Below are 25,577 nucleotides of genomic sequence, written 5' to 3' on the forward strand. Positions count from 1 at the left end.
GAGTTGCCAAATATCTGCAATTTATTCAAGCGAAGGTATTTTCAGTAAATATCAATGGTATAGACCGAAATCTTTTGAATAAAAACTCCAACCAACAGAAATAAAAATAACTTAATTTATTCCAACCATTTCCTCCAAATAAACAACATAAAAACTCACTTTTACACACATCATTCATAATAAAGCATACTAACACGCCGCTTTTGACAATTGCGGCGTCAAGTGGCGCGCTGCTAGCGCTCTTTTTCGATCGCAGAGACCCTGCACGCGCGCGAGCACACTACGTCACGTCCGGTGGGCACAGGTATATGAAAAATCGCAGTGACGTAACACTTTTCTCGCTTCTCATTGGTCAATAGCCCGTTGCCGGGGTAACGTGCACGTATGTGAGCGCGGGCAAGAGTACTAGCCGGCCGCCGATCAGGGCTCCTATAAACACAGGTCGGGTGGGAGGGCTTCAGTGGGAAGCTCGCTGCTGCAAATCATGTTTGTCTCAAACACGCCAGATATATAACAAGACTAAAAGCTTGCTGCATCTAAATTTTGTTATCCAGTTTCTATGTCAAATTGCTGCCTAGTTCTGATCAAACGGTTTGTATAGACTTGATGTTGACATTTACAGCAGCAACAAACATGAATTAATAATCTATTAAAAAGGTTTTATACCTTTATAGAAATGACTTTTTCACAAAAACAAATACAATGGACGCATACCTAAGCTTATGTAAACCACTGCTGCTCAGCAGCCGCCAGCCCACTGCTTAGCGTTGTGTAATGTGTTCTCGCCATACCATGACCAAGACCCTGACACCTGATATGTGTTTAGCTCTGGGCCACTAGCTCTTTTTTCCATTACGTATCAACTTCGTGATGCATATTACCAGTACCTATATCACTCTGGTCTTCTACTGCATTTTGCCGGTTCAGCTTCGTCGATATATTCCATAAGCTATGATTTGAGAAAATTTTCCCAGTTACTTCAGTGATTTCTATCATCTTATCTTCCTTCCATTTCGTTGGATGCCCAAATTTGACAGGATCCGCCAGCGCTTACGCATTTTGAAGACGATTGGTGGTAAAAACCAGTAAATAAAATGTCAGATGAGTCATGACTTCAAACGCGATTAATCACTTATATTAACAACGGATTGCACAAATTACACACGTAAGTAGACATAACTATCTATGATGCTCAGATTCCTTCACCAAAACTCGCAAGATATCACCGAGCACCTATAGCGAGAAATACGCAATCATCGGCACAAGACCTTGGTCCCATTGGTTACAACTTGGCACAACATTCATAAGATACTCTAATATCGTAACCTAACAGTCAGCTGGCCACATACACCGAACATGGCGAAAAATAAGCAATCTTCCATACACAATCTTGGTCCCATATGTTACATGGCACAAAATTCATTAGATACTGTAATCTCGTACCCTAACTGCTAACAGCTAACTGGCCAGTAGCCACACAATATATAGGTACTAGGTAGGTAGTACCATAAATATCTCGAAACATCACCTTTCCGTAATAAGGCGGAAATTAGTACATTCACAATACGTAGCTGCCTTGAGATTCCCGTTGCGCCAACTACTGACGAACAACCAAATATTGCACACATGTTGAAGCATTTAGACAAACAAATGGATGAGTATTATTCCGGCAGTATGCCTCATACTGGAAACAGCACGGATAACGTAATGTTGAGTACAACGCACCTAGGTCAATCCGAAAGGAATACAAACATCGACCGCATTGAAAAACGTAATGTCACAACATTAATTGGACCCTAAAATAAAAACAAATCTTACAAAATATAACACAAATTGTAAGCGTGAGTGAGAAGTAGTGGTGTCAATTTCAGAAAACGATTGTCCAATGTCCGTCCAATGTCCATACTTACGTCGATTGCCCGTCCAAAAAAGTCCAAGCCAGCCATTTGTCCAAAGATGTCCGACACCTTCGCAATAGTTAACGCTCAACATTGTTATTTAATTTGCTTTTAATGTACCATTACCAGCTCAAAAGTGTTAATCATATCGAAAGCTGAGCTTTCTAATAGCCAATCAATGTTAAACACGATTACTTTATAAAAATGTTGAGGTGTAGCAAGCGATTGTCCAAAGTTATCCAAAGCCTGCTGTCATTGTCCAACCGAATTCCGAATTGGACATTGGACAAAATCGGAATTCCGAAGGTTCAAGTTCCGATTGACACCACTAGTGAGAAGTGTCGCCTCTTTTGTTCACGAAGACGCTTCTGAGTGGAGCCTTGCTAGACAATTCTGCATGGCTGTTATATCTCATAATTCCTGAACTTCCGTACCAGATCACTTCCTTCGGATCTGCGCCACTGTGCTAGGTATGGTCGGTCCGAGCGAACGGACTGACCCACAGTGGAACCTCCCCCTAGAGTGGACTCGCCCGCAGTATGACCTCCCCTCGGAGCTGAAGTGGACTCGTCCGATGACCCGGCGCCCGGAGGTAGCATACGGTCGGCAGTCTTCGGCGTCGCCCAGTGCATTGACTGTGGAAGAAAAACAATAGATGAGATGAAAACTGCTGTGGTAAAATGACCGGTGTGAGAACCCTGAATTTCAGAATCTTTGGCGTACCTATACCTTCCGGCTGTACTGATGAAATAAAAGGTGTCTATTAGCGCGTATACGTTCGAAGGAGCTTCTTTCCACATACAATAAAATCAAACAGAATGTGATCCGACAAGTGGTTCGACTATCGCACGATCTCTGCTTTGCAAACAACTTCACTAGACACTAATATTCAGTCTCAGTCTCGAGCATGTCACAAGGAGGCTAGAAAAGCATACACTAATACGAGTTAAATACATTATCGACATTAAAATCGATCACTGACCGTTTTCACCGAGTCCCTCATGGCCAGCCACTCCTTGAACGGGATGGTCAGTCCACTGGCGCGCCACTTGTCGTAGGTAGCGCGTCGCTCCTCGTCACACAGCGTCTCCTTGGCAAACTGCCAACAAAACCGATACCTATTTTCACTGGGTAGTTACAACTGGTAATGTTACACAATGACATTCAATGAATAAGCTCCACGAAACACAAAAAGAATGTACGTAGATTCAAATAACGACAGAGCCATAAAAGCATATGAGGTTATTCAAAGCCTAGAAATATGTATGCATCACGCCACCTATACATATTAAAAGCACATAATACATTAAGCAAATAAGACGCAAATGTCGTTTTGATGTTGAACCCATTTCTGAGGTGTAGCGTAGGTAGACGATCAATCAGTAAACTGTCCGTAGCTCATTCATCCCTGATTCGGTTAACAAGAGAACCGAACTCCCGCCGGTGAAAGGCCAAGTTTGAGTCACTCCGTGCCCGAGTTCGAGTCACTCCGGCACTCGCCACTCGATGTATAGTCGACTACAGAATGCTGTTCCACTTTTCACAGGCAATTATTTGCCTGGGGTGGTAGGCTGTGCCGCATCACACGGGCTGAGTTCACAAATTACAGCCAGTGTGGTTAAATTCATTTTACGTTAGTGGGAGGATGTAAAAAAAAAGACTGGGAAGAATGTCGTTATTTTCATAAAACTTGACTTCGACCATTTTTAAGCACTGTTTTTATATATTTCACTAGAAAATGATGTAGAAATATTAAATACTGATAAAACTTTGAAGGCATTCTGATATTCGGGATGTTAAATGAGGTTTTAAAGTCGGGTCATATATTTGAACATTTTGGTTATTCGAATGGCTGTCTTGGCGTGTTGTGAGAGTTCGCGAGGTTTGTGTTTCTCTTGCTCCTAGACGTTTGGGTTCGAGATTATTATTATAAGTCGTGACTGCCGTATGGATGTTTTTATTTACATTTTTAGGATGTCATTATACTTTTCGTTATGGGTGGATTTCCCCGCAACATTACAATCTTGGACACACTGATTACAGCTTTGCCCCAATGCTCACAATCGACACGCTTAATTGCGTGATAAACGGCACAACTTAGCGCTCCGGTCAACTGATAGCTTCTGCGGAGTGGAACATCATTCTGTAGTCGACTATACATACGAGACTCCTGACGGGATAGTCCCAGTTCGAGTCGCTCCAGCGCTCGATATCAAGTACTCCTGACGGGATAGTCTGCGGTTGATGGGAGCTGGGAGTAGCTGGGAGTCAGTCAGAGAGACGAGCGGCTGGCATCCGGCTAAATAGACACGACAAACGTTGGCTTTCGAATCCTTGCGATGAACTGGGCCCTGTTTCACCGGTGATAGCAGCACGCTACTATCAAATTGCGCGAGCTGACGTAATGTGATGAGGTCACACTAATGACGTTTCGTGTAATCCGTGAGCTGAGTTTGGAACAGAGTTGCTGTCTCGTTGAATTGCGTTTGATACATTTGTTTGATCGCACAGCCGTGAAGATGTTAGCAGCAATATTTGATGACATCACACAGATTGACGGCGTCATGGTTTGCCGATGTTTCCATGGAAACCCAATTTGACACGTGTGATAGCAGCGTGCTGCTATCACCGGTGAAACAGGGCCCTGGAATCCACGGTCGATAATCTGGAATTTTCCGATAAACAATCCGAAAATTTACCAATTACATAGTAGAGGTCAGGGCCTGATCAAGTGCCCTGCACAGATTGGAGCTTGGTTTGGTTAGTCTGCTGATTTGATGCATTTGAGTCACATATTTTACCTACAACCGCCCAATGAACATTACTTCATGAGCACCTAGTGAATAAGTTGAGAATCACTGACAATGTCAATGCAAAAATCACATATGGCAAATAAATTGCAGGCAATAAAGCAGCCACTGCAACATTTATTTCTTAAACCATCTAGGTCATGCCCATTAACCCTATTCCTGGCGGGGGGGGGGGCCTCAGGAGCCCCCCCCCCCTGAGGTTTTTTGGTTATATCTCCCAAACGCTTTGAGCTAGGAAGCTCAAATTTTCTGACTTTTTCTAAAAGGCTTTTACGCAACATTTCTGAAAATTTTGAGTTGATCTGACCTCAGGTCAGGTCACCAGAGGCGGTTTGGTGACCCTACCTCAGAAAAGTTTGCAATCACGCCAGAGCTAGAGTTTTTGACCGATCAATTTCTTCTCTTCAGGCTTTAGTTAGGGTACCAGTATGTGCAATTTGTATATCTCAGAATTTTCATATCTGTGACCTGAGGTCAGGCCAGACTCGTGACCTTTACATTGCAAGCCTATGGGAAAATATTGAAACGCCTCCTGCTTCGTGTAAACGAGTCAAAACCACCCAGTTCTTTCAGTATTATGGAAGATTATCTCATCGGTGATGATCCTGGTGCCGCTAATTGACAGGGGCACCGGCAAAGGTCATCTGAGGTCATGTGACGTCATAAATCGTTTTTCTGTCAATAAATAACGACATGGTGGTGCTAAAGACTTGTAAGTAGTACCAAACTGCTCGCCTGGTCAGGGCGCGTCGTTTGGTATGCAGCATGACCATACCCCACAACCTCATTGATGAATGACCTGACCTTGACCTCAGGTCAAATTTTAAATTGACCTGTGAAGGTCATCACATACTTATTTCGCATCGCCTCGGCGAGAGCAACAAAAAAATGTATTGGTTTTATGTCTCTATGTTTCTTAGTTTAAAAGTTATATAGGTAACTAATTCCAAAACATTTTATCGTTGATGACCTCTGGTGACCTCAATATTGACCTGACCTGAAAATGTTTTATGTAAAAGTTGTAGATCTTTAAACGACCTATCAAACGCCGTTCGCCGTTTGTCGCTGCGATGTGTAGTTTTTTAGATCTGAAGGGGGGGCCGAATCGGCCCCCCCCCCCGCCAGTTTCTTGTCCCGGCGGAGCCCGCCAGGAATAGGGTTAAGTCTAAGCTAAGAATATTATCCAGACAGCCTAATTAACTGTGATGTCAACAGAGCCAATAAAAAGTTATCACATTAATTAGGGTCCACCAAATACCTGTAACTGCTGAAATCTTTTCTCTGCTGTGGTATCATCAGGGTTCTTGTCTGGATGAAACTGAAGAGCCAGTATTTTGTACTCTGTCTGAATTTGTTCCACCTGGAGAGAGAAGTGGGGGTGACATGGGTCTATTCCACTGGGATAGGTGAATTCTAGTTCAATGTTTTATTCATGTATGACAAAACATGGATGATAAGCAAAACATGCATTAAGTACCATTGTCCCAAAGTGGTTTTGGCATGGCAAACTCATTGAAGTTATCATTATGAAAAACTTCATCACTTATTAGATGCCACCACAACTTACTGTGGAAGATGGATGACAATTCAAAAGATCATATAGGTCCTCTTCTTTTGGTCCAGGCTTCAGAATGGCATCCATGCTGGTTTCTCTCAGCTTCTAAAGAGTGGCTGTAAGGACTGAGACTGTCAATTAAGGAACATGTTCATTGCTTTTTAGCCATTAGTGACATGATTCACAGGTCGCAGCACTTTAAAAAGTTTAACACCTTTCATAAAAGATGCTCCTTATTCATTAACCCGCGCCCAGATGGGGTCTGCCGAGCAACGCGGTCTGATGGGGGGGGGGGCATTTTGGCCCCCCCCCCCTCAGATCTCGAGAACCACGCAACATAGCGACAAGCGGTAAACGGTGTTGGATAGCCCCAACGGGGAACTACCTTGTGACCCAATTTCATTGACCTCGGTCAAACCGATGACGTCACAGGTCAGGTCAAAGGTCGAATTTTCACCGTTTACAGGCATTTCAAGAAATGCGTTGTAAAATCGAGTAAAATGCATTTCATTGAAAATCATCGATGGGGAAATGTTCTTCAAACACATATTTTGCTATTTGAGGTCACTGATACCAGGTCAGGTCACAGAGGTCAGGTCACTGGGGGGTCACAATATGAAAGTGTCGTGTGATACATGTTTTATGGTCCATTTTACATGACAAATGCGATTATGTGGGTCAGACAGACTTTAGGGCCAGCTTAGGTCACGTTTTGGTCAAGGTCAGGTCAAGGTCAGGTCAAGGTCAGGTCAAGGTCAGGTCAAGGTCAGGTCAAATTAGGTCAAATTTCAAAGTTGATATTTTTGCATAAAATGGGTATCGATTCGATGCAGCTCGTCACGGGGAGTTCAATGGTGGTCTCCGTTTTGCGCTACGAGGTCTAGAATGGGGTTGGGAACTCGATTTTTTAAGAATGCATGAAAATGATCAAACTATTTTCACAGAATTTATGGTGCATACCATTGCCTCATAAAATCAATAAGCTGAGAGAAATGGGGGAAGAAAGATAGGAAACTTGTTTTGAAAAGTTCTTGAAAAAAGATGCTCTTGATGCTGTTACGTCACATGTCACCTTCTGCGGTTGACAAATAATGGCGCATCTGGCGCACCACAGATTACATGTTATATCAATGGGTGAAAGATGTTGTTTGCTTCACTCTGCCATTCGCGCTGTTTTTAACTTTAAATTATGCTAAAACATTTACGGATGAAATGTTCAGTGTCAAAAATTGATGTGTCTGCCGTGTACTATATTCCCACTTAACATGAGCGCGTGATAAACATTTTATGTACCTCGAATTTTCAAATGATAAAGATGATGACTCGGAGGATGCTGAAAAGCAAAAGCTCATTCCAATATTTGGACTACTTTACGATTAAAATGTTTACATTCCTGTCATCTTATTGATCATTTATTTGTTCTTTTTTATGAAAATAACTTAAGGCGTTGAGAACCGAGGTAATTTCTATCTACCGTGCCTTAACTTACCAGCAACAGCAATCTATCTTGATCTACGCCCTACGGTGGCAAGGGAGACTGTGAAAGAAGCGTAAGATGGATTCTAAACAATTCTTTTGTGATATACTGAAGGGCAAAGTGCAGAGAAGAGCGTACAAGTCCTGTTTTGTGCCAGGCTGTTGTAGTAGCACTTATGAAACTCCGAAAACGATCTTCGTTCATGTCCCGAACAACATCACTGTTGAACAACATCATCATGACATTACCCTGTGAGGAGATGATCGTCTGCAATAGCAGGAAGAGCTGATGCAAGTACTTTGAAATCCACTATCAAGTCGATGCTATTGTTGTAATGATCACTGTGAGGTGAGATATTTTGTGCAAGGGCTGAGTGTAATGCCCAGGAAATGACCTCCATTCGCCCCCTGACCGGTCAGGGTTATAAAATTTGAGTGGATAGCGGTCCGTTTGGGGTTCAGATGTCAATTGTATTTTGTTACTGTCAAACAATACATGTTATGCTGGCAGCGAATGTGTGTAGCGTCGTTTTTCGAAACAGAAGTTAGAACTGTAACGGCAGAGTGCTTGCTGGTCTCATCGTAAGTATTGTAAGTGTTGTAAGCAAAAGCATTGTCAATATTGTAAGTATTGTGAGCATTGATGTATGGTAGATATCACCTCACATGATCTCGGCTCAGATAACCCTCTCCGGTGTCCCTGTCAGTAAATGGCACCTGGATCATTACAGATAAGATAATTTGTCATAATTCTTAAAGAATTGGGTGGTTTTGACTCGTTTACTCGAGGTGCAGGTCGCATTTCAATACTTTTCCATAGGCTTGCAATGTAAAGGTCACGACTCTGACCTAACCTCAGGTCACAGATCAAAAATTCTGAGATATACAAACGACACATACTGCAGGTACTGTTTTGAAGACTTGATGAGAGGAAATAACTTCGTGAAAAACTCAAGCTCTGACGTGTTTGCGAACTTTTCTGAGGTGGGGTCAACAAACCCGCTCTGGTTACCTGACCTGACCTGACCCGGCATTTTTTTTTTGCTGAGATGTGCGCAATGAACATTTAGGAAAAGTCACCAAATATGAGCTGAATGTCTCGCGGCGTTTGGCAATTGTACAAGAAAATCCTGAAAGGTCTCCCCGTCCGAAATAGGGTTAATGTGTATATGAAGAGTTGCAGATGCCAAACATACCCAGATCTAAGACTGCAGTTCCCAGCGCCGCTGCAACGTTTTTAAAACAAACATACATAGGACATACAAACATGTTTATTTGCACCTGTTTTGGATAATAGCAACTCATGGCGCCATCACCCGCGATAACTGTTAGGATTTGAGATATATTTTTATTTAGGCCATTAGTTTGGCTGTAATGTTTATTAATATTAGTTGGGCGGAGTTTGATAGTTTTTTATTTAACTTGTGGTATGTTGTGCTGATTGCGGGTTGTTCAAACCTTTCAAATGTAAGGACCTTATTGAACTCAACCCTACCCCTACACTACCCTACATACGACTGGACGCTTTCCAAGCCCACAAGCATCACGACGCCGAGATGGAATGTAGCCGAGAAATCACCCTCGCCATCTGCTCTAGAGCTAATCGTGTGGGGCGGCGTGTGGGGCGCCGCTTAGCCTATGGGGGTGCACTTCTAGTGGATGGGGGACGGGGGTGCACCTGCACCCCTTTCATATGGAAAGTTACTTCCCTGATTACAGCTCCCCGTATTGCACCTAATCAGGGAACGGCCAGCAAACGAAGGAACTATTTCTGGATGACAGGCGAATAACCGCTCACGCAAGGAGCGGAGCTCCGCCCCGTCCAAAGTGGCCAACAAAGCAGAGACAGAGGCAGCATCACATCTTCCATCAAAGAACTGGTTTCTGGCTTGGAAGATGAGCTCCATCTTTGCATCCGAGTCGGTGCTATCAGGAATCAGCTGGTCTTATGGAGTGAGAGTAGTGAGACGACTAGCTATTGTATCAGAGCTGCCTGGTCTTCGTAGCATTTGCACCGATTCTTCTCGATCGGACTCTGAATTCTGTCCCTCCTGCGTATTACTTGAGGCATTGCTATGTAGCTAAGTCTTTGGCAGAGTTTCATTATCCATGCTTTGCAAACAGTGCCATAACAACGCAGTTAATTAATCACCCAGCTTCTTTGTAAGTTCCAATACAGTTGAATCGCACGCGATTTGAGTGCAAAAATCAAGAAAAGTGCCAACTTGTTCCCGTAAAATATTTTGAATATTGACCTAAAAAAATGAGTAATTTCCGGATAAAATAACAGCGAAATCAGTTTTCGCTTGCCAATAAAACTCACAGATATTTAAGCTCCATTATTAAAGGAACATTTTAGTATATGCCATTCTTGATAAAACTTCTTAGCCACGCAATACCAGCGCAAAATAAAGAGACACTGAAAACACGACCAATCACTCCGATTTACCATAGGAAAATACATAGAAAATGTATGTCTCAACTGCGCCAAATATACAGACAGTTATATACCTACATGTGACGTCATGATTAGCCCGACCAATCAGAAGCAAGTTGTTTTCAGCCACAAATAATTAATTTCTGAACTAACTAGGCATTTTTTTTTAACAAAGTGATTTTAAATTAAATCATTAAAAATTCTGAGCTTTTTTATTTTACCAAAACATACAGAGCATGCAGATAGGTCCCAACCCTATTGCTTAAAATTGAGTTCAAAAATTTGACGTCATCAATTTTTAACAGTTTTTTCGCTATAACTTGGCCAAAAAAAAAGAGGTATCGATCTAAAATTTGGTATGTATATCGAAGAGCGCAGGGACTAGCACATATATTCCGGTTTTTCGAAATTCGAAAAAAAATTTGGAATTTTTTTGGGTTTTTCTAAAAAAAAATCAATTTTTTTTTATTTTTGGGGGTCAAAATCCCAAAATTTCGAAAATCCGAGATAGCAGTTTTGTAGCGCCGTTTTTTTCTCTACACAACCACATAAAGAACTTTAAAATTGCTTGTTAACTGTAGAATTTGTGAGCGTTTAAAGATGTCATGTTTTTTGCTCATTTTTACTCGAACATGACCTCAGTTTGACCTCAATTACTCCTGACCTGAGTTGACCTGTGACTTGAAATTTTGTGTGAAGGTGTCAAATTGATGCCCGGTAAGGTACCCAAAATTTGGCGGCGCTGCGCGCCGCCGTTTTCTCGCTATTTAAGAAAAACCACAGGGGGGGCCAAAATGGCCCCCCCATCAGGGCGCGGGTTAAATCAGATTAGGCCAAGGGTTAGGCTTAACTATTTTAATTTAATGATACAGCTTTAGGGCTACACAAATGAATGAAAGGTACACCACTCACAACTCACAAGTCTAAGCATAAATGACCCCCCATAATGATTCACTACAGCTGCAGCACAGCCTGATCAGACATAAGGGCAACCTATCCATTCTGTCACTTCCCCAGACAAGGCTGCTCCTACAGCCTACAACCTACAAACCTACCCTACAATGACAACCTACAAACCTACAGCCAATTAGCTCCTTTGGCTACAGCTCCGTTGTTGGAAAACCTTTGTGCATGGCCTTTGTTTAACGACTGCTCTACTACAGCACTCTGCGCGAGTGCTGAAACAGGCCCGAATGATTGTTTGTGTGACATTTGGTTGTCTTGCCACTGCACTGACTGAAATCATCAGTATTTAAGAGTATGGACCCAGAGTCTGAAATAAAGCTTATCTATCTATCTATCTATCTACTAATGCCAGATATGGTGGAGCATTTGGGCATCATGAGAATTGGTATGATGTACCTCTTAGTTTTATATTTAATACACAAATTCATTGCAAACACAACAAAAAACATTTCAGTCGAATCAACGTCAAATCCATGACTAAAAAATTTGTTATTCATTATCACACATGGCGGACCAGTCTATCCTGATGAATTTACAATCCTTGCAATCACAGTGCACATAATTATTTCCACAGTGTATATAAATATTCAATATTACTAATTTCTGCAACACCTCCTACATCCCAAAATAGCAATCTTTCATTTACATCTGCAAAATAGACGTCCCAATGTACCAGCCTAGTGTTCAGTCTTATGGGCTAAAACTTATACGCGCGTTCGGCAGCGAATCACCGAGGCACACAGCGAAATTGACGAATCAAAACGGAGATTTCAGTCCGCGAGCAGTTTAAAATGCTTAAATAGAACACTAAGGCGAAAAATCAGCTGAGTGGAAATATTGCGGCAGTAACTGGCGCACATTTAGCTGTGCGGCGAAACTGGACCGAGCTGCTGCACGGGCAATAATTGGTCCAAAATTGGTCCTAGTTACATTTATATCTTGTATTGATATAATCTGGGGCCAGAACACTCACTGGTTAAAAATCAGCAAAATTGTTGGGCATTTGATTGAAAGTCAAGAGCGCAAGGTCGTGGACTGTCGCATCGTCCAGAGACAGAGAGGAGGAGAGCTTCAAGTAAGTTCATCAGCATCACCTTAGCCCCAAAATGGCTCTCTGTCTGCGCCTTGCATCCCGCTCAGTTGCAGCCAATTGCAGCAGCAGGATTCTTCAAAAGAGCCTGCTGACGACAAGCAGCAGATCATGGGCGATCCAGCAGTACTCTGCCGAAGAGTGGGAGAGGAAGAACGAGAAGATGGGCCGGCCGCTGTCGCCCCACCTCACCATCTACAAGTTCCAGCTAACCTCCATGCTGTCCATCACCCACCGCGCCACTGGAATGGGCCTCCACTTTGGCCTGCTCGGCTTTGCCGGAGCCATGGTGCTCCTGCCCAACAGCTACCCGTACTACCTGACGCTCCTTGCTGGCTCGGGTGGCGGCAAGGCACTGCTGGTGGCCTCAAAGTTCATCATCAGCTGGCCCTTCTTCTTCCACACCTTCAACGGCATCAGGCACCTGGTGTGGGATATGGGCAAGGGCTTCTCCATCAAGACCCTGTACAAGTCGGGATACGCTGTCGTAGGCCTGTCCATTCTTGCAGCCCTCGTGGCTGCCGTCGTGTAAATGTCTGGCAGTTTAGAAGGTGAGCTGCCCTGCATGTATATATGCTGTTCAAAGTGTTTGATGTCTGGAGAAGCGGGTGTTGGAATTGGTTTATGATGATAGCTTTCAAAGCTTTTGTGGCCATGTGAATGTCAAGTGGCAGATCTTTCACCCAGACTAGCTTGGCTTTAAAATGTCTATGCTTTTTCATATCTACCTACATCAAAGCTTTATCCCTGTCGATTTTGCTGGTCCACTATTTCTCAATTATATTAGGGAAATTTTCCCTTCTGCATTTCAAGCAAAATCTTGTGACTTACTTTCTGAAGAATAATGGTTTGCTAGCTTGTGATGATGATAAATAAATGTGGAAAGATTGATGTCATTGCATATTTGTTGGTCATTACTAGCACTTTGTATCGCTTAGGTAAGTTTCTTCAGCACATATATTTCCCAAATAAGGCCATTAGAGATGTGACATATCGACACTTTTTTAAACCCCACATTTGTTCTCCCGTGAAGTTCAGACAAGTTGTTTAGAAACCTTCAAAAAAGGTACAGTCACTCGATTTTTCTCAAGTTTGTCTGTCTTGGCAGATCCAGCAATGCCAGAGCAAGCTTACGAACACTCAAATTTGATCAGGATCGGACGATTGGACACTACTAAAAAGAGATCTTTCGTGCTTCCCGGAAATTCACCGGAGAACAGATGTGGGGTTTAAAAAAAGGTGTCGATATATGACAATTTCCATGCATTTTAAAATGTTCTTACTCTGATATCATAGCCCAAGCGATTCAGGATGTAATGGGCATTGTACTTACACCTCAGCGAGGAAATGGGAGTACCGGTGTACAGTCTGTCTTAAAAGTACCGTGCAAAGTAACGGTGGGTCCATCAAGCCTGACCGAGGAAGGGCCTGCTAAATTTGAGTCACCGAAGCAACTGACATCCTCATCCATTCCCCAGGTCAATTGGTTGAGTGACTTTCAAATTATAGCAGGCCCTTCCTCGGTCAGGCTTGATGGATACACCGTCACTTTGCGCGGTACACTCGGGGGCAGATTGATGTTCCACCACTCCCTACTCATCAGGCTCCCATGGCTCAACACTGGCAGCGGCCAGTGGCAGCACTGGCAGCACTGGCACTGGCAGACAGTGCTGAGCAGTGCTGAGGGCAGGCAACACTGGCAGCAGCCACTGCTGAGCCATGGGAGCCCGATGGGTATAAGGGGGAGGTGGAACATCAATCTGCCCCCGAGTGTACAGACTGTACTTCGATTCTAAACGTACGAGTTTTCTCGTACTTGGCGAATGTGGCTTGCGCTAGTTTGCCTGCCTTTAGGGGACGCTTGCTAGAGTTGAGAAAATATGAGACATCGCGTTACACCAATGAAGTGTGAATAGGTTCAGTGCCAATTCGATGCCAATTGCCCTTTAGTACCAATTAAGCACACGTGACGACGAAAAATACTCGTAACACAACACAAAACATGTAGCTTTGCTATATTTATTATCTTCCATAACCATTTACATACAATACTGATGCCTCCTTAATGCACTTCTTAGAAACTTCGGTGCCATAGCATGAGCTACACAAACAGCATGTCGTATGGAAGAGCTCGTAAGCTACTCAAATAGGTACACTCGAAGCCATCACCGACAGGCATCATCAAAACTCGCGCAAACAACCCTAGGACGATAAAATCTGTACGAAAATATACGAATCGACTATAACGCCGCAACCGTACTACAGTTTGTGCCCATGACCCTATAACAATCTCTAGACTGATCTAGAATCTCTAGAATCTAGAATATCTAGACTGAGCAGGTTACATGCATCCGTCGAAAAGCCAGAGCAAATCTAACCTAGATTTGCATTTTCTGCAAAGTCCCAAGTCCAACGCTACATTATTTAACAATTACGACACAAAAATAGATCGCACAGCATCTCATTACCACTACTAACTCTAGGTTAGTAACATTACACCACAACTACAACCTGTGGCGGAGTAAACAGCCCAAGCACCAACAACCAGCGAGAGGAGCTAGCATTACAGGCTTTTCTACAGCGCTGGGAATGACATGTGAGCACCTACAGCGGCTAGTTGCTACATGCTGACCTTTAGAGGACGCTCACGTGCTCAGCTGGTTCTCCAACACCAGCATCAGTCTCGTTTTTCATCTCCAAAATTCCCTTCTTTTCTCCAAAGCTCTTTTGCTCTCGTCTCTTCTCTTCTCCAAAGCAAAGCAGCTTCTCCAAAGAAAGCACAGAAGACTTTCCCGCGTTCTTGGTGTCTCCAGAGAATTTCCAGCTTCTCCATAATGCGTAACTTGTCCAGAGATTTCCTTACTTCTCCAACCTTTCTTCAGAGTTACTCCAGTTTCCCCAGAACTTCTCTAATTTCTCCAAAGCTCCTTCGGAGTTTCTCCACTTCATTCACTTTTTCATTTTTTTTCCTGACTCTGATTCCCACAAGGCTTGAACTTGTGGGAATTTCTGCAGTACCTATCTTCAGATCTTCTCCAGATTCATCAGATCCTCCAAACTTTTCCAGAGCTCCTCCAGGGTCTCTCAGCTACACTCCAGTTCAGACGGCGCACCCCGACTTGTGCCCGGACAGTTCCACATACCGGCCGTACACCATGCGCACCTGTTCCACGCCGAATTGGCCGTACACGAAGATATCCCGCGCCGGGTACTTGAGCTGTCGCAGCGAACTGAGCGTGGAGATGACCATCGTGGGGCCGCCGCATAGCACAATCTGTCGGAGAGAGGGCGGTAGATCAGCACGGCACGGGGAGTTGCATCAGTGCAGGAAGTCAAGGACGAGCCACGTGGAAAGTCGCGTTTGACTTTCGCCGTAAACGGTCATTTGTTTTGCTCTCACAACATATATAAGAAAAAAAATACGAAGCACAATAAAATTACTTTAAATGTAATTTATAATTCCTTAAATTAAGTCTGGACATGCATTGTACTTTGTCGTGGTTACACCCAACAACCATGTTTGCCTAACACCTCCCCCCCCCCCCACAAACAAATCCTTTCCTAAATTTGCGGTCTATCTCGCCCATACCGAACTGATCTTCAGTGTATCCCAGCCGGACCCACTAACAGGACACCCACCTTGCAGCGCCGTCCGTTGGGTTTGGCCACCATCCTCTGTATCATGTCGCTGTCAATGAAGCCCTCCTCGCCATCCCAGTTCTCGGGCGTCTCACCCAGCGAGTACAGGATCTGAAGACGCTTGTCCGTGGCTGATGGACAGAGTCGCGGGGTGGTGAGAGGGATAGAGAGATAGATAGAGAGAGATAGATAGAGAGAGAGAGAGAGAGGGAGGGAGGGAGAGAGAGAGAGAGGGGGGGAGGGAGGGAGGGAGAGAGCGGTGACGAAAAGAAAGGTATACAGACCGATATACAAAGAACTCGTATTAACAATACGCATGAAAGCTGCAACTGAGGAATTTAAGAAGAGGGCTTTGGGGTTGCAGCTGAAAGGAGTTATAAATACATCGCTGTGAGCGAAATGCTAACCATAGAGCTATGCAAGCTAAGGCTCGAAAGGCGTTAGTTGTGTACTCTTCTCGCAATATAAAATGCTACGGATTAGGTATATGAGGAACGGAGCTTATTTTTAAAGCAGCTGTATGAAGTGTTTTAAAGATGAAGGTCGTTAATGACCACACGTACAAAAACAAGCCAGGTAACATGTTTGACAACACATGCCTCTCCAAACACACAAACGAAAAACCTCCCTCCCCTGCCCCCTCCCCCCTCTCGTCTCGCACTAACCCTGGTAGCGATCCAGCTCGTCCTTCAGCAGTATATCGTCCACCGTCTCGGCAAAACAGAGCAGTGTCACCTGCGTACTATCCTCCGGGTCAGCCATAACCGTTCTGATCAGCTGCAGTGCCGGGGTGACGCCCGCGCCCGACGCCAGAAGAGCCAGGTGGTCGACGGTGTTGGCGCGGTACTCGAACCCGCCGCACGGGCCCTGCACTTCGACCGTGTCACCTGCGGGGGGGGGGAGGTAATACTTGAGGGACTTAATGCGTAATCTTGGGGTAATAATAGGGTAGCATGTGCGTGTGAAAATGTTCCACGATACCAGGTAGCGGTTTATTACGACGTATGCGATATTCTGAAGAATGATATGCGCTATTCAAACGGTTTTTAAATCGGGCAAAATAATAACGTTGGATATTTTTTGCCTTATGTATTTTAAACAAAGCCGCTCGCCCACATTTTCCGTAGAAGGGGATCCTGGATCACCGTATTACCAGTAAAACGCCTTTTGGGCGACCAACGGAGCGAGCGAGAGGATGGGCCTTGCACGTGCGAAATTGCGAGGGGGTACCTCCAACTAACTTGTGCACTGCACCCTACTAACCGGTCTTTAGCGATGTGCCAAATTTCAGCGCAATCGGCCTAGCCGTTCTCGAGATCTGGAAGCGGCACACTGCACGTGCGCACGTGCAAGCGGGGTCCAAACTGACTTTTGCACGGCACCCTACTAACTGGTCCCCAACCGTGTACCAAATTTAAGCGCAATCGGCCCAGCCGTTCTCGAGATCTGGGAGCGCCCCCTGCACGTGCGCACGTGCTGTAGCACCCCAACCTTAACACATGCAGATGAATTATCTGATGGAGACCTAACTGTGTACCGAGTTTCAATTCAATCGGCCCAACCGTTGTGCCGTTATTGAGGTTGCAATTTTGGGGGTTCTTAAAAAATGTCCAACTTTACCACGCGCCACGTGCGGTGGTTGGCTAGAACGCATGGTGGCCATCACACCACAGAACTTTTACGTCCAAGTGACATTCATTAAAGAAGACCGCTTGTCAATCGGATGTCCCGTTCCTAAGATATTAGCTTTTGAAGAGCGTCCCCACGGCCGGCCGGCCGGCCGGCCGCTCATACTCAGAATTTTCCCTTAATTCAGTATGAGACTCCGCTCGCTTCGCTCGCTCCGTAAAAAGTAGCTGAAAACTATATTGAATTGAACGTATTGCAATCGAGTGAAGTGTATTGCGACGGTAGTGCACCAAAGTCGCAATAATTCGAGTCCAATACATTCGGACTTGGAGAGTGAAAAATCAATCAACGCTAACAGTCGAGTAAGAAGACTTTCTCACCCGACAAACAAACACTCTCACCGGGTTTGAGTTGTTTGAAGTGCTGCGAGAGGATGCCAGTCGTCTCGAACCGGATGATGATCTCCAGTTCGTCGGGCTGGTCGGGTCGGGAGACGGGCGAAAAGTACCGCTCCTGGACCGGGTGGCCCTCCGGGTGGATCCGGATCTGGATACAGGTCCGGATACAGGTTAGACAACGGGATAACCTTTTATACATAGACACATAATCGTGTTCAATAGGAACATACTAACAACTAGCCAGTAAGTCATAAATACTCAAACAATCCACGATGCTATTAGATGCTCGAAATATTCCAGAAAGAATTCGGGAAACTGTCAGCAAGCACGCTTAGAAAATAAACGAAGTTATATTATCTCGACGTGGCGGTCCAACAAGCTGGGCCCCCGATAGCTGAATGCTTACTCTCAAAAGCTCCATCGCAACAGCCACCTATATCCAGGAATATTGCATTTGTAACCACCTATAGGAATCACGCATCCAACTCTAGGAATATCTTGTGCCCAACTCTATAGCATGTTCCATTTGTATTTGTATTTGTATTTGTATTTACATTTAAGAGCGATCCACATACAAAGTGCGTGGCGATTACTGCTCAGAATCCGTATCCGCGGTTGCTAATCTAATCATTCAAAACAGTTGCACATTCACTCACGTCAAAACTAGGACAAAACACTCTCAGGACAGCCTCATCGCTTTTACCCACCCCTATCCTATTGGTCAGCGACGATGTGCTGATTCATCGTCCACGATTGCGGCTTTAACAGCGCGGGCGAAGCGGGCGGGAGGCAGCTGCGACAGGTGAGGTGGCAGGCTGTTCAGCAGAGCTGCAGCTCGATAGCCAAACCGCCGCTTTCCCGTTTCCAGCCGTGGACGGGGAAGATGGAAGAAGTGATCTTGTCTGGATGGTCTCTCGCGGATAGCGCTATTAGCGACGAACAGGGCTGCTAGTTGCTCAGGTTCACGGCGCTGTATGACCTTGTGTGCGATGACAAGGGTGTGGAAATCGGACATACCGCGCGGGGACAACCACCCGAGTTTTGTTCGCAGGTCGGAGACATGGTCAAATTTACGGCGGCCGAAAATAACTCTAGCGGCGAAGTTAAGAATTTTTTGGAGTCGATCGAAATTTTTTTGGGACCCATTACCATAAACTGAAAGGCAGTACTGGATACGCGATACAACGAGTGCCGTCACGAGCGTTCGAATGATGCCATCTGGGAGACAGTGGCGCGCATGTGAAAGACCAATCAACAGTCCCGTACACCGGCGGCAGAGTTCAGAGACGTGTGCGTCCCATGACATAGTGCTGTCAAAAGTGACGCCAAGGTTCCCGACTTGTGCGCACGGTTGCAACGCTGCGTTGCGGAATGGTACTCTAAAGTCTGGTAATTTACGAAGATTTTGACGAGTGCCAAATACAATAAGTTGTGTTTTACTTGCGTTCACTTTGAGGGCGTTAGCGCAAAACCAGTCGTTGAGAGACGCGAGCGAGTCCTCCATGCGCGAGATGAGAACTTCGAGGTCCCGAGCTGGACCGCTAACCAATACTTGAGTGTCATCGGCATACTGAAACACTTTTGCGTCGCCCGCGTATAGCGATAAGTTGTTAGAGAAAATGGTGAAAAGAAGCGGCCCTAACGCAGAGCCCTGGAAGACACCCATGGCATTAGAAAGAGGCCTAGACAGCACTCTACGTCCGGATACATCTTTCAAAGACACGCTCTGAGTGTGTCCATGTAGATAGGCGGCGAACCAGGAAATTTCAATGCCGTGTAACATCAGTTTTTGCATCAGAAGATCGTGGTCAATCACGTCGAAACATTTACTGAGATCGAGAAGGCATAGCATTGACAAATCCCCCCTATCAGTGGCGGCCAGGATGTGTTCAGTGACAGACAGCAACGCGGTTTCCGTGGAGTGCCGGGGGCGGAGGCCGTGCTGGGAGGATGCCAGAAGGTGATTATGGGAGAGGTAGGCGTAGAGCTGCTGATGGACAATGCGTTCAACTACTTTCATGATTACAGGAACTAGGGAAATGGGTCGGAAGTTTGCGGGGTCTGAAGGGTTACCAGACTTGAACAGAGGGTGAACTATGGAATGTTTCCATGAATCGGGGATGTCAGATTGGATTAAGCAGGTATTGATAATATGCAGGATGACACCACCAATAGCGGGGAATCCGAATTTCAGCATGCGGACACACACGTTATCGGAGCCGCAGGCACTCGAGTTACGCATGCTGAAAATAATCCGCTCGAGCTCCCCCAGTGTTATCTCACGAAGTTGAAAACTGCATGCGCCGACACGGGTGAGACGCACATCCAAATCGGTGGGAGTGTTTTGGGCTCGGATCTCGTCAGCGACACGAGGACCGACAGATACAAAAAATGAATTTAAATCATCGGCAACTTGCGGTCGGAGTTCCTTCGCCAGTTCGCTCCTCCGTTAAAAAATTTGCGTGTTTGAAGGAAAAGTTGTAGGTACAGTAATCACGCACTGCATTCAAAGAAATCGCTTAAGTCGCGTCGAGTTAAGAAATCGCAATACACACCTTGACATACTGTAGTAGTGTCCTTACCCGATATGACATGACAAGATACCCACCTTGACATACTGTCCGGCCAGACAGCCGCTGTGCTTGTCCGGCTCCGGGTAGACAAAGGTGAACATTTCCATCTTATCTCCGAGTGTTTTCCGCTCGCGCAGTGCCATCGGCGTGAAGGTGTCCGGGCGGAGACCGGGGGTGCACTCCCGACCCTGCAGAGTTAGAGGCTGGGGCGGGGGGGGGGGGGGGGTATTTAGAGAGTTGAAGGAGTGAGTGATAAACTAAGATTGGGCCTAAAGCTAGCACGGAGCAGCAACTGTAGTCAGGGAATGATTGAATGGTTCATTTGAATTCGTTCAGCGATGACTTCTGAGATCGATCCTCCCAGTACGTATGTTCCAAAGATCCCTTCTCAAGGTAACTAGGTGACATTTAGTAATTCAATTACCGATTTCTTGTTTTTAATGTTTTACTTTTCTTGTCCCCTGTGACTGAAAATCAAATTAACTGATAATTTAACTTTAAATTAACAAATTAACTTTATGCACTCTCGGTCCATTACCATCTACCCAGTAGTGAGTACCCACCCCACAAATTACACACCGTCCAACCGTTTCCAATAACAACTCATCTCAGTACTCGTCGTATGTCCAGTCCTCACACCAACGTTTCCACGTCTCACCTTGTCGACATACTGGGGCGGCGCGGTGCTGAACGGGTTCTCAAAGTCCTCCTCCTCCTCTGTGTTCTTCTCTGCCGCCTCCCTGGCACTCCTGCGACTGTTCTGGACGTCCTCCTGGAGCTGGGCGACCAGCGCCTCCTTCTGATCGGTAGTCATCTTCTGCACCTCGTGGTGCACGGCGCGGTGGTTGACCTGCTGCGCCCTGGGCGAGCGGCGGCGGGGGGGGGGGGCGAAGAATAAGGGAGTGAGAAATACGTTCATAGAACAATGCAGCAAAAAGGGAGATATTTGACATGACTTAGCACGTTCTTCTTCGGTAGTAGATGTCCATGAGTTGAGTTCTCCACCCTACCCAAAACAAACGGCTTGGTCCGCCCATGCGATCCCTTTTCTCAGTCTACGTGCCATGAGAAATCTATCTATATTATGATTTATAAGTTGTCTGTACGTGTGTCATGCCTTATGTGTCTTATTGCGCCTGAAAGGCGCCGCGTATCGGCGTGAAATTTGGCATGCCGAATCGGTGGGTTGATGTCACCTCTGTATTAAAATTTGGGACGGATTGGCCCAGGGGTGCGCCGTCGGCACGTGCAAAAGGGCGCTTCCATAGGGATAACACGGGAAACGGTCAAAACGAACATTGGACGAAAACCGGCCTGCGGCGCCCGCTTCCCGGCTGTATAAATCGGCAACGGAGGTTCGCAGCGAGAAGCGGTTTACACCACTCGATAGAGGAGAGATGGGCCTAGCGTATTGACATGTTTTCATAGTATAGCACGCGCCACGTGCAAGACAGGACCGCCGGTTGTGAAAAATGACCGATTTTGTGCATTGTGGCGGGAAAATCGATGCCGCTGGAAAACGGCTTGACGGAATGAAATCGGTGTGGTGCCATTTTGCAGGCAAATGTACGTGTAATCAGAGGATAGCAGATAAAAAGTGATGGTACGTACCATTTCCTTAATAACGAAAAATTAATTTGAAAATTTGATTCGCCCGGAGCGCTATGTCCTTTACAACAACAAAACGTATTGAAAACGCTGACCAACGGCTATGAAACCTACATATTCGGAAAGAGCATTCTTTTCTGACCAATATCCACCCAACATATTATCGAAAAGTCAATAAACTTTTGTGAAAATGACTCAAACAGACGACCGTGTTTTGTTAACGTTACGGGTATTTTTCGACAAAATCGAATCGGTGGCTTCGGCAGGCAGGCCATTCAACTTTTGACAATAGCTAGCAAAGCATGGGCTGCAATGCACCACCCGCAAAGGGGAATTCCAAACACTGAAAATAAACGCCTACCAGTAAACAGCACATTATTGTACTAGGAATAACTCAGCTATTACTGGGCCGATTGCGATGAAACTTGGACTGTGGGTGGAGGGAGCACTCACCTGGCGATGCATGGTCATTTGTGACAGGTAGGGTGGACCGATTGCACGTGCGCACGTGAGAGGTCCATTTATACATCTCAAGAACGGCTGGGCCGATTTCGCTCAAATTTTGTACACCGTTAGGAACAATTTAGAAAGGTGGCTGGCACAAGTCATCTGGAGTCTCAGCTAGCGCGTGCGCACGTGCAATGGGCCAGTTTTATATCTCAAGAACGGCTGGGCCGATTGCGCTCAAATTTGGTACATTACTTTAATCGAGTATGAGAAGGGCAACTACGTGTAGGTTATGAGTAAGGTAGGATATGGGTAGGTTAGGGTAGGGTAGGGTGGGTTTGAGTTCGATAAAGGCAAACCATGAGAAAGGCTCTAACAACCCGCAACCAGCACCAGCATACCATGCCGTTCAAACAAATATCCAATTCCGACAAAAAAGAAGACAAATAAAAATCATAAGTTCCCACACCTAAACTAATGCCCCCTCAAACGCATCTATCAAACGCACAGTTATAGCGCAAAATATGCCATCTAGTCTATATTATAAATCCTAAAAAGTACCCCGCCCACGCCGTGTGCGACGTAGTCACTTTGTAGCGCTTATTGCGGCGGCGTCTGTTGACCTACGGCCGTGAAATTTTACAGCGATGTGGGCCACCTTTACACGTAGGTCGTATTAACTTTTGGACATGATGCGGCCGGCGGTGCGCCCTTGGCGCGTGCTCGCGTGCCCATAGGGTTAACATTAGAATCGGCAAAAACACGCTATTGCTCGGGAACGGTAAGGGCTACGGGGGTGAAATTTTCACTGCAAGTCGGACGCGTGCACTCATTTGTCGTATTAAATTTTCGAGGGGGTTGGTTCAGCGGTGTGCACGTGGTGGGGCCGCGACCGGCGCCGAGCAGAGGGCACGTGCTTTAGGCTCAGTTGTTCGCTTAAAAAACTGAGCGGGCCGGCAGGTCATTGACCTTTGACAACCATAGGCGGCGGAACGATTTGAGACAAGGGGGGGCACCATGGCTCAAGGAGCCAAACCTAGGGTACCCCCAAATCCTGTTTTCTCATCGGATTTAGGCCACTTATTTTTCGTCACAGCCCTGACACGATGATTTTTTTTTTTAATTTTATTTTTTACTAAACGAAAATGGCAGTTCACCCCCGTATGCAGGGGTGTAATTTTATATCTCTTTGTGGGGGCATATGCACCCACAATCCTGAATTATGTATGCCCACACAATGATGAAAATGCACCCACAAGTCTTTTACAAGGCTGCAAGCGTCCTTTCGAGAGTACGGTGCCCTTCGCATGCTCTAACGGCGTCCTCCTGACCGTCTCGCGTTCATGGATAATATAGCGTTTTTAATCACTCGGCGCCCTTCTGGGAGAATGGCGCACTTTTGACAGCACCGCGCCATTCTCATGGTCTAACGGCGCCCTCCTGACCGTCTCGCGTCCTTAGGTCTCTGTTCACCGTGCATCCCTCGACTGTTCGGCGCCCTTCTGGCCTCTCAGCGCCCCTGAACCACATATAGCGTTTTCAATCACTCGGCACCCTTTTACGAGAATGGCGCCCTTTTCATGATCTCAATGCGCCCTCGTAACCATCTGGCGTCCCCACGTCCCCACCAACGTAGCACTACTGACTGTGCGGCGCCCTTCTGGCCTCTTAGCGCCCCTGGACCACATAGCGTTTTCAATCACTCGGCGCCCTCCCAAGAGAATGGCGCCCTTTTCATCGTCTCACGGCGCCCTCGTAAGTCGTAACCGTCTGGTGCCTCCACATTTGGTGCCCCTCCTACTGGATGGCGCCCTCTACAGCTTTTTACGTCCTTCCGGTCAGTTTCCACTTTTAAGCGTGTATTTGCTTAGTCAGACACGTCACTTGAAGCGCCATTCGGCTAGCAATGTTATCAAATTCGGTGTTAATTTAGGCTCCCACATAAAGAATATCTATCGCGCCCCAAAACGGCCTGGCGCTGGGCGCCCCTACAGCTGGGCACCCACAATCATTTTAGGAAAATTACACCCCTGCCCGTATGTGTGGTTAACTTTAAGCTGATCCCCAAGTACCTATGTGTTTGTCTCTTCCTTATTCTCGTTTGATAAATTCCATTAATCCTACATGTAACAAATTACCAAGAAGCCATCGCATGGTACTAATCAGTGGCGAATCCCAGGGTGGAGGTCACATGGGTCATGACTTAGGGCCTGGGGTCACCACATGCCTGCCAGGAGCACCACAGGCCTGACAGCCGACAGGGGCACCGCAGGCCCGCCAGGGGTACCATAGGCCTAGCAGGGGCACCACGGGCCTGTCAGTGGCACCACAGGCCTGTCAGGAGCACCATCGGCCTAGCAAAAGCACTACAGGTCTTCCAGGGGCACAACAGACCTGCCAGGGGCACCAGAGGCCTGCCAGGGGCACTATCGGATTCGCAGGGGAACCACCGGCCTCGCAAGGGCACCATGGGCCTGTCAAGGGCACCACAAGCCTGTCGTTGGCAATTTAGGATTGTCAGAGGCACCACAAACCTGTCAAGGGCACCTGCGTTCTAACAGGGGCACCACAAACCTGCCAAGGCCCAGGGACACCACAGGCTTAGCAAGGACACCACAGGCCTGTCAGGGCCCATGGGCACCTAAGTCATGTCAGGGCCCACCGTAGGCTTGTCAGGGGGCAGGGTAGGTAGGTACCACAGTCTTTCCAGGGGCATCAGCGGCCTAGCAGGTACAGGGGCACCAGTCATCACATGACTAACCAAAAATAAAGAAAATAAAAAAACTGAAAATAGGGCACCACCAAAATTAAGTGGCCGAAATCCGTTGAGGTTTTAATTTTGGGCATAGGTAGGGGCACCACTTCGATTCATGGCCCTCCCCTTGGAGTTTTCCCCGAATCTGCCCCTAGTACTAATACATCAAATTTAAGGGGGGCACCTTGCTATTGGTGCCCCCCTTGCAGAATTCAAGGGGGGGCACGGTGCCCCGGTGCCCCCCCCGTTCCGCCGCCTATGTTGACAACGAAGGCCGACACAGGGCACCGCTCGCC

The 25,577-nt window shown here is 46.2% G+C and overlaps 3 protein-coding genes across 5 annotated transcripts in view; 1 reads left to right on the forward strand and 2 right to left on the reverse strand.

Annotated features, from left to right (window-relative positions):
- Positions 1 to 1,117: 1,117 nt before the first annotated feature.
- LOC122374800 (J domain-containing protein-like) lies at positions 1,118 to 11,750 on the reverse strand. Of its 2 annotated transcripts, none has more exons than XR_006255287.1 (6): positions 11,740 to 11,749; positions 6,276 to 6,379; positions 5,967 to 6,068; positions 2,881 to 2,997; positions 2,239 to 2,533; positions 1,118 to 1,854 (listed from the first exon to the last, which is right to left on the reverse strand). XR_006255287.1 is itself a non-coding variant. In XM_043353782.1 (6 exons), the coding sequence occupies exons 2-6, from the start codon at positions 6,348 to 6,350 to the stop codon at positions 1,598 to 1,600; spliced, it is 582 nt and encodes a 193-aa protein (XP_043209717.1). In that variant the 5' UTR covers positions 6,351 to 6,379; positions 11,740 to 11,750; the 3' UTR covers positions 1,118 to 1,597. The 2 variants fall into 2 exon arrangements, 1 of the variants encoding a protein (XP_043209717.1); XM_043353782.1 differs by having other exon boundaries at positions 1,118 to 1,684; positions 2,333 to 2,533; positions 11,740 to 11,750.
- An 89-nt stretch (positions 11,751 to 11,839) lies between these two features.
- Positions 11,840 to 13,128, forward strand: LOC122374801 (succinate dehydrogenase cytochrome b560 subunit, mitochondrial-like). Its single transcript, XM_043353784.1, has one exon. It carries the CDS (start codon positions 12,249 to 12,251, stop codon positions 12,762 to 12,764), a length of 516 nt encoding a protein of 171 aa, XP_043209719.1. The 5' UTR covers positions 11,840 to 12,248; the 3' UTR covers positions 12,765 to 13,128.
- Positions 13,129 to 14,237: 1,109 nt separating this feature from the next.
- LOC122374797 overlaps positions 14,238 to 25,577 on the reverse strand; it is a 33,122-nt gene continuing 21,782 nt past the window's right edge. For both annotated transcript variants that reach the window (XM_043353780.1, XM_043353779.1), the window contains exons 11-16: positions 21,130 to 21,331; positions 20,507 to 20,674; positions 17,902 to 18,046; positions 16,537 to 16,758; positions 15,872 to 16,002; positions 14,238 to 15,506 (exon numbers count right to left, since the gene is read on the reverse strand). In XM_043353780.1, the coding sequence (XP_043209715.1) occupies positions 15,333 to 15,506; positions 15,872 to 16,002; positions 16,537 to 16,758; positions 17,902 to 18,046; positions 20,507 to 20,674; positions 21,130 to 21,331 (1,042 nt within the window). In that variant the 3' untranslated portion in view covers positions 14,238 to 15,332. The remainder of the gene's footprint in view (positions 15,507 to 15,871; positions 16,003 to 16,536; positions 16,759 to 17,901; positions 18,047 to 20,506; positions 20,675 to 21,129; positions 21,332 to 25,577) is intronic.

Source organism: Amphibalanus amphitrite, unplaced genomic scaffold (assembly GCF_019059575.1).
Source record: "Amphibalanus amphitrite isolate SeventyFive unplaced genomic scaffold, NRLGWU_Aamphi_draft 001714F_arrow, whole genome shotgun sequence".
NCBI classification, from domain to species: Eukaryota; Metazoa; Arthropoda; class Thecostraca; order Balanomorpha; family Balanidae; genus Amphibalanus; species Amphibalanus amphitrite.

Bases quoted from the DNA above. Each gene is read 5' to 3' on its own strand.
- LOC122374800 (XM_043353782.1), bottom strand. From the start codon at position 6,350: ATGGATGCCATTCTGAAGCCTGGACCAAAAGAAGAGGACCTATATGAT. The intron at 2,534-2,880 runs GTCAGTGATCGA...TTTCTTCCACAG, and splicing joins TGAGGGACTCGGTGAAAACG to TCAATGCACTGGGCGACGCC. The intron at 1,685-2,332 runs GTACGGAAGTTC...TGCTGTTTCCAG, and splicing joins GATCCGAAGGAAGTGATCTG to TATGAGGCATACTGCCGGAA.
- LOC122374801 (XM_043353784.1), top strand. From the start codon at position 12,249: ATGGCTCTCTGTCTGCGCCTTGCATCCCGCTCAGTTGCAGCCAATTGC.